Source organism: Bombus flavifrons, chromosome 15 (genome assembly GCF_040668555.2).
Source record: "Bombus flavifrons isolate JBK064 chromosome 15, iyBomFlav1_principal, whole genome shotgun sequence".
Lineage (NCBI taxonomy): Eukaryota > Metazoa > Arthropoda > Insecta > Hymenoptera > Apidae > Bombus > Bombus flavifrons.
The window spans coordinates 3072582-3088271 of NC_138456.1; the positions used below are offsets into that span (position 1 = coordinate 3072582).

At 40.9% G+C, this 15690-nt stretch overlaps 1 protein-coding gene across 19 annotated transcripts in view; it reads right to left on the reverse strand.

Annotated features, from left to right (window-relative positions):
* LOC138187723 (pleckstrin homology domain-containing family G member 5) overlaps positions 1–15690 on the reverse strand; it is an 83405-nt gene that overhangs the window by 43223 nt on the left and 24492 nt on the right. The window contains exon 2 of one of the 19 annotated variants that reach the window (XM_069128834.1): positions 4348–6758. The exons of the other annotated variants lie outside the window; for them this stretch is intronic. Coding sequence (XP_068984935.1) covers positions 4348–4392 — 45 coding nt within the window. The 5' untranslated portion in view covers positions 4393–6758. The remainder of the gene's footprint in view (positions 1–4347; positions 6759–15690) is intronic. 19 annotated transcript variants of the gene reach the window in all.

Sequence of the window (15690 nt, forward strand, 5' to 3'; positions counted from 1 at the left end):
ACAACGTCCAACAAATACGTATTTGCTCGCGACAAAGAGGTAGGTAGCTCTAGCTATACCGTTGACGGTATTTTGATTACTATAAAAGTTCACAAAAGCTCGGGATAAAGGACGGGAATTGAAATAAAAGGAACCACGTCGACGGCGGAATCAATACAGAGAACATGGCAATCTCGAGTGCGAGGGAAACCAACGACCAATATGTACTTGTGTACTACGCAAACTATAGGTTCGCTTATGGTCGATCCTCGGGAATCATGGAAACCGAGGGAGCCAATGATAATAGGAATTAGCCAAGTTCAGCGTACATCCGGAGCAGCTGGTGCTTGGCTATAAAGTGTTTCGACGCGGGGTGAGGGAGCTGGCTTGAGCGGAGGCTTCTTCTGGAGCGCATAAAACGGCCGGTCATAATCGCAGAGACGACTCCATAAATTTTCTTTATGCCACAAAGAGCAGCTCCATCGGTTATGTAATTTGGAATTTCATTGGCGCATTAGGAACGTTAAGTGCCGGGCCAGGGGTAATAATTCTTTCAACTGTTTGTCGGTGGTGGATGGTTTATTGCGAATGGGGCAATACGCGAATACTCGTTCGAGAATTTCACGGCTGACGCAACGTTTTGGTACATGCTCAGCGATGCAATCGAGACGATTATGCTAGCCAACCGACAGTAATTTCGATACACGATGAAGATAATCCCAAGTGAAACGAGTCAACGTTGCGTCCGACGGTACGTAAATCGGATATTTCTGTCGATAGATTTTACGAAACTTCGAAATGAAAATTCTGAACATGTTGCCAAAGTGAAACATCTAATAGCATTGTAATTTTCTTTATATTTCTAAATCTTTTTATTAGAACGAACAAGAAACGAAAAGGCAGTTGTCTCTAGTTATTACCAGAGGGTGGTTTATCGAGTAAGATTTAAATAATTATGAGAAGGCGACGTATGCGTCAATAGCAGGGATTGTGCGATTTGCCCTTTTCTCAAGAGGGAGCTTACTTCTACGGATGGATTTTTAATGCGTCTGTTGGAATTGAATAAAGTCAAAGTTTCCTGTATAGAGCTTATAAAAAATTCAACGGTGTGTGCAAAGAACCCGATAACGTTTGACAGTGACTTATAGATCGGTGTGTTTTTAATGTACTCGTATAGACCATCTTCGGTTTCCGCTCGAAACGCGATAAATCATAGTTAAAAATTTTAGTTTACACCTTCACTTTGCAACTTTGTACAAGCCGATAAACGATCATCGTCGTATTCAGCGAAGGACCGCAGCTCATATCACCTGTCTCGTTCATTTTTCACTTGGGATCGATAACGGCTGTATGGATTTGGACCAAGGGAATTGTACCATTGACGAGTCACTTTGCTTATTAATAATTGTACGTACATACTCAGAAGTCCGTTTAAATATTTGTCGGGCAAGTTATTCGAACAACACTTTGCTGTAACACGATTTAATTATAATACACTGACTCACGAAGGTATTTGAATACGTGCAACAAATAATACAAATACAAACGCATATAATATGTTCATAAAAGGTATGTACAAATGTTCGAATACTTTCATATGTGATTTACTACCTGTAAAACTGAACTTAGAAAGAAGAAACAAAAGTGAAAAACAACAAACAAGAAGTAAAATCTCAAGAGGGGACGACAACGTCCCCTCTTGAGACTTAACGCGATAGATACCTACAATTTTCCATGACGTTGAAGTGATCATTTCCCGAAATAAATTCAGAATCGGAATGATTGATGACGCACTTATTACCCGGACACAACGTGTGATGTATTCGAAGACAAATAACGTTCATTCTTGGAACTTTTATTCGTTTTCGTGAATTCTCTGGGCAAAAGGGGATTCTTTAAAGGGATGAAAATAATAAACGTGGATAAGAATAATCTTTGTTGCTCGGTAGTTCTGACACGGATATTCTAATCGACAGGTCGATCAATTCGAGTAATGGGTAAACGGTTTTCAGATCGTCAATCTACGGTGTACCACCTGCTCGATACCGATCCTGTTTACTTAATTACACGCCTCTCAACTAAACACCTCGATAACGTTTTAATTGTTCGTTATGTGGATAATCGCTTTTCTCAGCTAGAAACTCGTAAATCGTTTGGATAACGATCGATGTACTTTACTATTCAGCTACGAGTCCGTGAAGTGTCTCGTGGAATGGTGGAAAGCGATTTCGATGAGAAACGACGCTGGCAAGGGAACTTCTTAAAGGCAAAGAACTTAGGTTATAAATTTTAAAAACTGTGAATAAATTTCACCAAAAAAAAAAAAAGGTTGGAAAATTACTTCAGTAAGTTTCGAAGTGTCGCGTGAAGCATTAAGATATCGTTGTAACGTTGAAGAACGAGTCGAAGAGCTTTGAAATTTCGACATACATAGTTGCGGCTGCTTGAAATTGTTTCGCGACACTACTTTATACATGCCACGAGTAGCATCGTGATGATGATACGATACATCAAATTGTTTCGTAACACTCTACAACATAGTTGTAAGAAATGTATGGAGACTGTTTTGTTTATGTTAACGCCGTGGTAAAATATTCCTTTCGATATTCTTGAAATGAACAGCGAGGAGCACCTGGTTCTACGTACCATCGATCTTACTGGATGCTTTATCCCTGGGATAGGTTATACCGTAAGCAACAGTGTTGTTATCCGCGTGCTGCTGATTTTCTAGTCTGATACGATTAACGCGTTCACTGAGGATCCGATCTTCCTTTCTAGTCTGCGGATATTCATGTAAATTTGTAACCTGATAAGTTCTTTCGTCAGTTTTTCTCCGATGCCATCTTGAAATTCCTCTATTTCAATATAAAACGACACGAATAATGGAAAATCAACAAAACTCTACTTATCGTCTATTTAATATAGGTATATTCTTGTAGCGCATTTTGCCTTTTACGTTCAGATCGATGTCACACGTATAACCAAAAGCTGCGTACCAACTCTACAAAATCAACGTGCTACGCGGTAGAACAAATTGAAGCTAATATCTTCAGACTGTTTGCTCTTTTATAACCAGTTCTTATCAGCCATTTTCGTGTAACTTTCAAATGGCTTTTTCAAGCACTACGATCCGAAAGCTGTAATGGCACACACTGTAATCTTTGTTCTATTGCTACTCATGCCGGATCTTCGTGCTTGCACGTTGTATAAGGAAACGGGAGGAACTCGATTACGGTTCTGATAATGGATTTGAACGATTAACGAGGCGGTCGATGAGTTTATGGCTGTTCGAGTCGCGGGCTCGATCGAAAAACAGTCCCATTTCGATCACGATTTCTCAAGGCAATTATCTCTGCCACTAATCAGGTGGAAGTGGGCAGACTTCCGTGCGACTCGAGCGAAACTAGGTCGTCAGTTGGATCACTGCCGCGGAAAGTTTCGAGAATCCTTAGCTTTCATACCGTCTATTTCGGGTCGGAACGCGCGTGCCAGCTGGTAACGCTTTATCTGCTAATAACCGGCGGCGTAACGAATTAATATCCAGCGGTATTATTAAATTCCGCGTTTCGACTTTATCTGAGCACCGCCGCTGGCGACGTGACTCGTGATGGCGCTGAAAGTACGCCAACTACGTTCAATATCGCGCAAAAATACAGAGAGAGAGAGAGAGAGAGAGAGAGAGAGAGAAAGGGAAAGAGTAGGATTTAGGGCTATTCTTCGTGACTGTAGCAACTCTGAAGAGAAGTGTCGTTTTAACACGTTCACTGTCCGGGAGCTTTAAGCGATCACCATTTGTACGTCGCGCGCAGGGATAAAATGCTCAGTGAAATCCACCTTTCTCTATTGCTTGTACGATGTGCCGGTATTTTTCATTAAGCGGAGAAAAGAAATTAAGGACTTTTAAACGTGAACCTCTCCGCAGTCAATTCTTCTTGGCTTCTTGTCAATTTTGTAATTCAATTACACAGGTATAAGCAAGGATAAACAAATGACTCACAGGACAGTGGACTTGTTAAGAATGTTTCGAATGTACCATTCCAAACTCAAGAAACCTTGTACCTCGTGTTTCCTTATAATTCCTTAATAATTCCGTATAATTATTCAGAATAGGGGCCGATCTTTGTCATTCGTGTCGAGAAAAATTAATCAGTACGTTGATCTCGGCATACATTTATTTTAAGCTCGTCAACTTCAATGAGACGTCCCCTATTCCAAATACATAATTGCCCAACCCAAACATCTCCCTTTCCTTGATACAAATGCATCAAACTAAAAATTCCTGCAACTCCATTCAACTCTCTAAAGAAAACTTTCCCTCCTCACACACTCGCAAAATCCAATTGGTCAGAAGGTCGATGGTTACGATACCTGAACTCGTCCCATCGGTGGCGACACCACCAGAAAGATTCTCATGGTGGCCTTGAGAAAGTCATCCTGGTTGCGGTTGGTTTCGTGCAGCGCGGCCTCGGAGATGCTGGCGCTGCCCTGACCGGTCTTCCGGCGCACTTTGCGCCTGATGCTGCCCACTAGCCTTCGCCAATCCTGTCCGGGACCGGTTGCGCCAGCACCGGATGCGCTCCCGGCACCGCCACCACCCCCGCCCCCGTGGGTGGGCGCATCCTGGCCCTCCGATGACCTCGCGGGGCTTTGCTCGCGACTCGACCGCCGACTTAGGACACCGCGACCGTCCCTCGCGGCCGATGCGGACACCGTGCCGCTTACTCCAGGCCCCGCCGCCGGCTGCGAACCACCCGGGCAACCGTTTACGGCCTCCGTACCCTCAGCACCGGCGAACCTCTCCACGGGCCCGCCACCGCTGGGCCCGGTTGCCCCACCCTGACCGAACGAACCAATCGCGTATCGTCCGATTCCGCTGCTAATGCTCAATCTACGAACCAGGTTCCGCAGGGCACTCCTCTGCTGCTTTTTGGGCTCTTCGTCCGGGCTCCTCTGCTTCGGCGTTTCCGCGCTTTGGCCCAGTTGGCCGATGAAGTAGAGGGCTTCCTTGATGCTCCAGTTTATGGTGATGATTGATGAGTACCAACAAACCGGGTGTCAAAATTAGTATTTGTTATAGTGGCGGAGATTTTTTTGAAATTCTTGGGTCGAACAGTATCGTTTAGTATCGTTAGAAAATTCTTTTTTAAGGAAAAGACAAATTTGGAAGCTCCTTTGGATGTCACTTGAAATCTTTGAAACTTTTAACGTAGGTAATTCGTGATCGATAATCCGTCCGATCGACAGTGCCAGAAGCCTGTTCGTTGTTCCAACTCAAAGATCAGATAAATTTGGAAATCTCTCTCGCTGCTGTTTCGAGTCTTGAAGACCATTAACGTCGATCTTTCTAACGGATAATCCGCTTGATGGACGGTGTCAGAAGCTCGTGTTCGTTGTTCCAGTTCAGAAACGATGTCTTCAAGCTGTTACTGTGTAATCGGACCAATCGATGTAGTATTGGAAATTATACTCCGGTAGGTTTCTATACCTTTCTAGGGCACCGCTTGCGCCTGGGAAACCCGATTTGTTATTGTCTTCGGAAACTTCGATTCGGATCGCGAAGTATCACTCGTCTCTGTTAACGAACTCCGATAAATTTCAAGGAAGTAACGGCTCGAAATAAAACCAAGAATTCACAGTCGTCGCGAAAACTTTCTTTTATCGGGGAAGACCTCGAGGCCGCTTTCCGCGTTAGCTATCGGCTCTATTGACACCTTAGCCACGTACTTCGGCTTGCAAATTGATTGCGTGGAGAGTCACGTTTCAACGGGACGTTGTATCGAGCGCGCCACAGTTACACACTCGAGTCGACTTTTCCACACGAGAACGCACGAAATACGTCTCACGGGTGCTAACACCATTTGCCTAATGTCAATCGTTCGATCGTCATCGAAAAGCAGTACCCCAGGAGGCGGCGTAGCCTTTCAATGTCGCTGATATTGGCTGTGAGCACAATGGATCCTAGGAACAGCAGGTTCGTCGCGGTGAATGCGTCCAGGTGGTCGTGACACCGGTTCAGGTCGTCGAATTCATCGAGTTTTTCGTCAATCGAGTCGTGGCTGCTTTTTTCCGCTTTCCAGGTCCACGAGGTACTCGTTACGAACGCCGTTTGCTATGGTTCCGGCAGTTCGATTGTTCGACTGTTGCCTCCGATCACAATGAATTCGGTGTTGTAAAGTTTCTGCGCGCGAGTACCGGCGAAACTTTAGATAGGTCTTTTGAAATCGTAGGTTAAATGACGCGCGGGAGTGACCGCGATCTCCTCGTTTCTTCGAAACGACTTTAAAACCTTCCAATCTTTCGGTGGTTCCTAACTTCTGCAAAATTGAAGGTCGACCGTTTTTACGGGCTACGTCTGGAACGACTGTCCCTTTCGCAATTAACTTTTAATGAAAAACTTGGCGGAATCGTGGCAAATACTACTTAAAAGCAGGACTCTCCTTTCTTCTTCTAAGTATCGTAGCAGGGATTATGCAGCTTTCAACGAATCGTGTTTTTTAACTTTTTTTATATAGATTTTTATATAGCGTCTTATATAGCTTTATATTGCTTGCTTAGGACGATCCTTATTTAAAAGTAAGTCGGTGTTTCTTTTTTTTTTTTTTTTTTTTTTTTTTTTGGTGAAAATACGGTGGATCCTTTCTTCGTGAATGTTTAGTCAATGTTTGTTAACTGTGACGTTGATCCAATAACGCAACGTCGTTCTCGCGTTTGCAGATCTTGGGGGATGAGTCGGTATTAACTTTCGCGAGCGACGCGTGGCAGTTTGCGTTGTCTGGCATCTGTGTAATTAACGAATCTAGTGAATGAAAATTGCCCTGTTTGCGGACACGGTGAAATCTCGCTTCGTAGAAATATCTGTCTGGAAAATCGAGTCTCTGAGAAGCTGTCCACGAAAAACTTGTTAATACACCTGCGCGCTTAGCGGACCGAGACACGTGTCGCGACGAGTTGTTGACCTGAAAGTAAAACTACCTTAAAGCGCAACGACTTTCAAGGAAACCCTCCCATCCTTTTAATTATTCAGAAAGCTGCATTCGCGTTCAGCCTGGACTCTTCAAGAATCGCGTGCTCGTACGTTGAATTAAAAATTTGCTCTTATGTTTACGAAGGAAAAGAAGATACACGCTTTATAGGTTTTCTACCTATTTTCAGGAAACTTGTATTTGCGAATTAGACGAGTTGTTCGAAATCAAGAAATGAAAATTCTCGCGTGCTCCTCGATAATAGCGGTCGTATCTCTTTACAATGCCAATAAATTTCAAAATATTTTGTATAGAACATATAATACATTCATAGAAGATGTCTACAAGTAACCGAATACTTCCGTCATCTTATGCATAAAAATTTGATTTCGCTTTGGAAAAGAAGACGTCTGAGAATTCTGATGAAATTCAAATCTTCCTTTTCGCGTTATCGAACAATCTACGTGCAAATAATATGTAGTGCGGCGAATAAACCGAACGTAAGCGAAGAATAAATTCCGTTGGATGAAACGATCCGATCGTCGTGTATCACATCGATTCAGCGATTCGTGCAGCTCGCGAGTATGATTGAAGTGAAGCCGCGTGGAAAAATAAATCGACCAAGTAATTTTTCCCAACATTTTAAGATGCATACACGCGGCCTTGCAAATATGTACGTATGCAACGAATATACAATGCTCGTGGTTCTGCATAAACTCGCTTATATCGACGTACGCGTATTTTTAAAATCGAGAGGAATTCGAGTACAGCTGTTTCAGCGGAGGCGGAGGAATTACGAATGAATACACACGTTTCGTCCCTTTTGGCGGTGACACGAGTGACAATGATTCGGAAGGAAAATTCACGTAAGGAAATTGAGAAAGAAATTCGACAATACAAAGACTTATTATTTTACGGATATCGTAGTCTTATTCATTAAGGAATTTCCAAGGAAAACTTTCATTACATTTTTTGCATCACTTTGGAGATTAAACATTGCTAATTATTATTTCTTTACTACCAAAATTTATTATAATGAACGTAAAGTAAGATAATTATTATTCTATTGTCTGGTTTATATTTAGCATATTAAAATTCATTAGTCCAAAGCTCTTAATTATTTTACTCAACACCCTGAAGGACTAAATTTAGTTTCTGCCACAGTATGCGAACCTTTGAAATTACACCGGTTTGAAATAACACTGGCTCGATCCTTGGTACACGGTTTTCGTGTTTGTCGTCCAATTACAGATGTCCTTTCCTTATGTGATCGAGATCCGGTCGATAAATCTTCTTTCAGCCCCGGAAATCCCCTTTCTCCCACCGTAATTCACGCTCCCTCTCGAAGATACCGGCTCGGATACTCATAGTCGTCTACGTTTCATCAAGTCAAATTCTACTCTACAGACACTAGGATTCCTACGTTCTAAATTGCCGCTAAAGAGCGCTTGAACTGTACGCGAACGTGTTCCGCTACAAAGAGTGGCATTATTCAGACATATTTTCGATTTCAATCGTTTTTCGTTACTTGGAAATCTACACTACGAGTCTAGAACCGTCTAATATTACGGTCTACAAAAGTAAAACTCAATATCGGAAGATGGGAACAGGTTATTCGCCACGACTTTGATCACCTGCCAGTGTCGATTTGTATTCGTTTGGTCACTACACACTGGAAAAACGTGATTCTGCTTGCAAATTCTGGGCGAACACTCGGCTAGAATTTTTCTTTTCTTGCGGTAGTTTCTTGGAAGCAGGTCGGTGAATTTCTCTAGTGAGCGCGAAAAAATCGATTTGTTGACGAAAGTGGACGTGTTGCAACGTGTCGCAACCCTTGAAATCACTCGCAGAAACGAGTCTTTCTAAGCCAAGCGCAGTAAGGAAGGGTTATTTGAATTTCTTAAGCCTCTACAACGTCTTAAAATTCAATCTTCTAAACTTGCTTGGAATAATCAAACTTATCATATATTGCGAGACACTGCCGAGATTAAAGGCATACCATGTACTTTAATTTCAGCAAGAAAAGATATTAAAAACTGGAAAACGATTTGTGCTGGAATTATTTGCTTCAAGGGAATGTTTGAGATGTTGTTATACAAGAACTAACGAAACAGACAATCAAATAACTGTTAAGACTAAAGTAATGTACACAGGTTATCGAATTATGATAATTACAACTGACAATATTAAAATTAGTCGAACAAATTTCCCCCTTGATGACTAGAAGCTGTACTTTCGTAAAAGACTGTCGACGTAAGTACACGATATACTTCACCGTTTATCGCGCCACTAATAACGAGTTCTAAAGTCTATCTCCAAATGTACATCGTTAAAAGAATTATTCATAACCAATCAGTTAGCTTAACTCGATTGAAATATCTTTCTTGACCAAATAATTCCACTCTACCGCGTAATTTCCAATCAAAGAATGTCAATCTTGCTGTTTTCCACGCAATTACTTTTCAGATTTGAGTTCTAACGCAGCGTAGTGACAAGAAATCCCCTGATCTCAAGTTAAAGACTCTTTAAGATTCGATTTATCAACCTTTCGGAGGAAGAAGATTTTCTTTACCCCGAAGAAGACTAATTAATCGAGCGCGTGATTTAATTTAGGTCAGCATTCGTTATCTGTGCGTCACGCTATAATCCCTTTACGACTGGCGACCGTCCCCTAATTAAGATTTCATTACGAGAGAAATGTCGGATATGGTATTGCGATCTGAAAAGCCACTCGAGCTCTGTCAGGATTTTTCAATGAACCGCAGAGGTTCGTTGCGTCATTATCTGGCAATTAGCAGTCTGGGTAGCTTGCTCGTGGACAATTAATCCCCCGTGTCGTATCGATGATCCCTTTAATTTAGAAGGGAGAAAGGGATCGTTGCTTAGAACCAGAGCCCGAATCAAAGAGGGTAGGCAAATAACGATTAAAGCAGAATTAATTGGTCATCGATGCGTGAGGCACAAAAGTATCTACGTGGAGGCACGGTTCGTGATTAAAGTTAGAACCCGTGATACGATAAAGTCGATTCAATTGAATTCGAATTATCATTCTAAACGCTCAAACACTTCTCTGCCTTTCTCCTTCGAATGGCAGATAAAAGAAACGATTACGCAGGTCCCTTAGGGAAGAAGTCGATTAAAAGTTCATTAGAATTCTGCGATCACAGTCGGCAATAAAATTATTCCTTCTTTGAAACTCTCCTCGGCGCTCTGGGAACACGCGTTATTTCAAGCTGCGGCCCGTCATTTTTCAGTCTACGCACGACACGACGCGGATGCCTCCGCAGTAGAATAAACCGAGATATGCATGACATTCTATTTTCTAGAGGAAAAGTTCTCGCCAGATTCTTTTCTTAAATTATAGCCGGCGTACCTTTACTTCCATTACGTTTCCACCATTTTTATTCTCTCTTGGATCGATTAAAGGTGAAATGGAATAAGTCGAAATATTTATACACTGCAATGAAATATATAGATTTGATCAAATCTTATGAAATAACTGTATACTTCTTTAAGTATATAAAGTTCTATCGAACTTTATAAAATAATTTTATATATTTCACTGTAAAAAGTATTCTACCAAGCTTTATAATATTTACTATCTACATTGCTACATGGCTACATGGTTTTTACTATCTATGTGGCTCACCAAAGTATTCGAACGTTTATTAGAAACTTTTTATGAATGTACCACCGGGATATTCACCGAAAACCAAGTTAATAAAACCAGGCTTCATAACTCTTAATGCCAGTAATTTTACAAAGAAGCGTAAGTCATTATATATAACGTGGAATTCCGTATCTTTTTGGGGCAACGCGAGATAAACTGGCTGCAAGTAGAATCACACTGTATACGTAGGGACACGGTTTTTAACGAAATATCCACCTTACTTTTTCGGGATTAACAGCGACAACATTTCGACGAATCTGTTTCCAACGTTAGTTACTGCGAGCTTTGCGACTCTGTAGGTGTATTTTCTTCCCTTTTCTCCATTACGAGAGAGAGAGAGAGAGAGAGAGAGAGAGAGAGAGAGTGTATGTGTGTGTGTGAGAGAGAGAGAGGAATATAGAATTCTCGCGATTGAAATAGAATCTAACTTTCGAAATATTCGAAGAATTCTTTCGAAAGGGGAATCTATTTAGCTGATGGAATTCAATCGATCGAAATTCTGCAGAAACGAGATTGATAAACGAACCGTGGTAGCGGCTGGTTTCGAGCTAGGGATTCGAGGTTTGTCGCTGGTCTGTTTATGTGTTCGCGACTATCCAAGCACCGGCATTCTCTATCCGTCTTTCCCAAATATTGAAATTTCTCTGATATCGTTGGTCGAAGGTAACAACGCGAGTTCACGTATCGCGTTAAGCTCGCACGTTCAACAAGTTACACTAGTCGTTACACGGGCATCATTCGGAGAACGTATTTCCTGCTTTGTCGTTCGTCTCTCTCGTTCGGGAAATCTCGATAATATCGATCGTGGTTGTTCAGTATTCTCGGTACATAAAGCGATAACTAGTTCGGTTTCGCGGTACATGGAACTCGCGGACTAGGCGGTAATCTATAGGGCGTTTCATGATTTACAGTTACTTTTTGAACGAGCCAGCTAGCCTGTGAAGGACTCGGTGCAATTCAGAGCACGAACGGAATGTTACTGCTGTACGGAAGCGGCTTACGAATTCGTTCGATCTAATTTTACGAATTTACGTTGGCAACGGTCGACTTTCGCCCGTGCCAGTCTTTAAACCGATTCCGCGTGCTAATCCCTTAAAGCATCGCTAAAAACGACATCGTAATCCGTTTACGGGCTGTATTCTGTCAGCTTAATAAGCGACCAGAGGAGAAATATTCGAGTCAATTTCGTTCGAGAGAGCTCACCTATCGAGAGTTGTTCGCGAGGAGAGCTGGAACCCACCTATTAAAACGAAAATCTGATAGATGGCCGCCAAGTGAAGTGGAATTCTGTCCTTTTAGGCACTTTAGCTTGGACTGACACACTCCATTTCCGTGGTCCCTCTTCTCTTCTTTTGCTCTATCGCGCCATTAGCCGGTCACGTGGCTGATCGATCGTGAAAGAATCGCTTTTCGAGGAGAGCTCGCGAATTTAAAACACTGCTACCCCACCTCTTGTCGCGCAAGAGGAGGAGCATTATGTACTTGATTGCAAATACCCCTCTCTTTGGAGAAATTCGATTCAACTCGAAGTCTTTCCTGTGTTCTCTGAACTATATCGAGGTTAGTGAAGTTACACGTAAAAAAAGTTCCTTTTGAATCCCAGCTTTGTACGAGATTCAAGATATTCCGAACGGTTCGATCGTTTCAGACCGTATTACTATCTGCTTTCAAAAAAAAAAAAAAAAAAAAAAAAACAAAACTTGATTGAAATACATGTGAAATAAGTTTGCCATTTACCAATGAAGGAAATTTCAGGATACCTTTGTGAAGCATTCATGAAAAATTGATCGGATATTTCTGAATCGACCCGCCATGAAGTATATCTCCTATCGAACGCTTCCTCGCGAAAAGTCTAATTTGGCCAGAAAACTAAGAACTTAAAACGTCATCAATTATTCTTTAGAACGGTACTGGCTCGTGCTTGGTGTTTCGTGAAAGAATATAACAGGCGAAATAATTAATCCGGTTCAAATTTATCCAATATTACGAGGAGCAAGAAGAAGATAGAATTCCATATATATGCGTATTCACGAATGTGAAACATGTATGGATTTTCAAAGTCGGAGTAACTCGAAGCATTCTATGTTGTGTCGTGTCATATAAAAGATTCTGTCTTTTCAGATACTTCTGTAACCACTGCGCGATAGTGTGGTCTAGTTTCTATGTATATTTTCGATTTTCTTTCAAACTTTGCAAATATGTTTCACGTCGTATTACGGTGCAAACAAAATTTAAAAATGTTACTGTAGATATAATAAACAAGTACAATTGTCTGTGCAATTAGCCTCGTAACATTTCGCGGTTATTGTATCCTAACGCGGAAACAGAAACAAAAATTTTATTGCAGACGAGACAGAAGTCTCTCGCAGTATTAGTAGCTCTTTTCTAAAGTAAACTTGTATTTGGCAAAACTGCAGGCGAATACGTGGATGAAACAGCCTGGAGTTTCATTCGACTGTAACATTCGATATTCTTTTTTACACGTCGTCGTTTGCATTTGTGGCTCGACACTGCTCGCTTAATCACACTCAGATCAACGACAGGCACTCGCGGTTTGTTAAAAGTTTTAACAACTTGGCTACCAGTTTCCCTCGGTTTGTAGAACAAATTCACGTTATTATAAAGAGAAGAATAGCGCGTTGCTTTTGGTTTAAAAAAAGACGTTCGTCGCGATAACAAACTACTGTCACAGCGAGATAGAATTCGCATAAGGAATTTGACTCGCCACGCCCCAAATACGTTTCTGAAATCTTTCATATTCAACGTAATGTCACATTATGCGCCACTTTAAATCATCTACTCGCGATTTCCCTCTAACAATTCCTTGCTTCGGGATTGCATTACGTTTTCACCGGGCGAACACGATTTCCGGGCTACTTTTATCGTTGTTGCCACTTTCGTTATGCTCGTTTTCGCCTCTCACGTACCTTGACATTTTCCAAATGCAAATTTTACAAGTTGCTCATTCACGCTACGAAACTTTTTAATCGTCTCACGAGCAGTTACAAGGAAGTTAAACTCTTCGAGTTAACGTAGCGCGAAAAGATCTCTCTTTCCTATCGTTAGTTTTCTATTTTCAGTCGAAATAATCAATTGTGCAGTTTGCTAAAAACTGTATAAATTGATTACCAATATGGCTCGAAAGCTTGCGTCCCTTTATTAACAAATTTTAATAGATATATTTTCATATCTTTTAAATTTCACGATTACTCTTGGAAAAAATTATCCAAATATTTGAAGAATTAATGAGTTCCAATATCGATAGCGTGGTAAATATTCCAATATCGTAATTTCCATTACCGTGCACCCGAACAAAGTCTAATACATATTATTTTCTAGATAGATAACTGAATTATTATGGAGTTTTAATATTCTTCGTAAATTTGAACAAAGATCACGAAGAGTTGCTATTTTCGTAATTCACGATTTTCTCTTACTGGTTGTTTTTTCACACAATTCGTAATTCTTTATAGAAATCTACTACGAATAAGGATTACGTTGTTCAAGAATTTCCTTACAATTAATTTGACATTGTCATTATCGTATCAAATAAAAATTTTGCACGAAACTATGCACAGAAAGAAAGCTTTCAGAGAAATATTCTAAATTCCACGATATCGAATATAATCTATGTTGATTGTTACTACTGCATTCCTCGAGTTTCCAAGCAGCTTCTCGTCCGTTTCCTCAGACTTTTTTCTCAACTGTCTCGATAGCAAATCCTAAAATACTTTCGCGGATGAATTCTTTATTGCGCGAACGAAGCGGGACTGGCGTGTAATTAGTTTCGAGAAGGAAAAATACACTGTCTGAGAATTAAATCGTGAAACTTGTAGGAACGACAAGCATAAAAGCAACGTTGAAGACGTCGTATTTCATAATCCGAGAACGTATTTCGTTGCCACGTGCTCCGAAGCATCGATTATGGGCCGAGTGCGTTTCTCGTTCGTCCCCAAGGGTGAGTCATCCTCATCGATCATCGGCTACCGAATCTAATTCCACCCCTAGACCCGTCGCGACGAGACCTTCCTCCGGAGCAAGGACCAAGAAGATTTCTCAATTAACTTCTTCTCGCTAGGTAAATTCCGATCCCACTCGAGAAACCTTTGGCCGTTCCACGCGTTCGCGGGATAATCGCCTGCATCTAAGGACGAGCCAGGAATATTGACTTTAATAAACGAATCAGCGAACGTCTAAGCGCCACCCCGCCCTATCCAAGCTCTCGATAATCCAAATTGCGCGGTTTCAACTTGCCTCGAGTTATAGCGGTTCTGCGAAAGTATTTCAATACTTAAAGAAGAAAATTTAGATTGTATGCACATACTGTATGCTTCATACAGAATATTTTGAAATTCCGTTAGAAACGAATAGACCGCAGACTTTTATGCATTTACGGGAAGTTTGAAAATGCAAAAAATACACGGAATGCACATAACGTTCAAAATATGTACGAGATATCCAATACCCAGAGTATTTGTTATAATAGTTGTTAGACGAAAGAAATCTCTGCTGAGATTCCAATTTTTCAATTACGATCGTAAAAATTTGAATCTGCATAAACAGACGTAGTCTAGTTATAATTATATTGATAAAGTTTGAAACCTAAGTGAAAATGTATGAGACAGAAGTATCGTAGGTGAGAAGTTACAAGATATTTAGTGGACATTTAGTTACTCGGAAAAATTCATGCTCGATCATGATAGTTGAGTTTCGTAACAGCGCTAATGAAATTTTTTAATGTTTCGTACAACACGCATAATATATTGGGGAAATTTATCTGCGCGGATTCGAATCTCACAGTTGAATCAAACTTGGTGGCAACGTTTTATGGATATTTTTAAACAGCATCCGAATATGATTTTAATAAATTAGCAGCGATTTTAATAACAGAGGAGCATTAAAATTTGGCGTGAAATTTAAACAAGCAAAGCCGGATCGGCGTAAAAATACAGCCAAATATTGAATAGCATAGCACGAGGTTTGTATACACAAGTAAAAACCGATCGTATTTTACGTGACTTTATTTAATTTTGCTTGGTGAAATAAAACACAACTCGCGGTGCGTTCCGAATTTAGAGA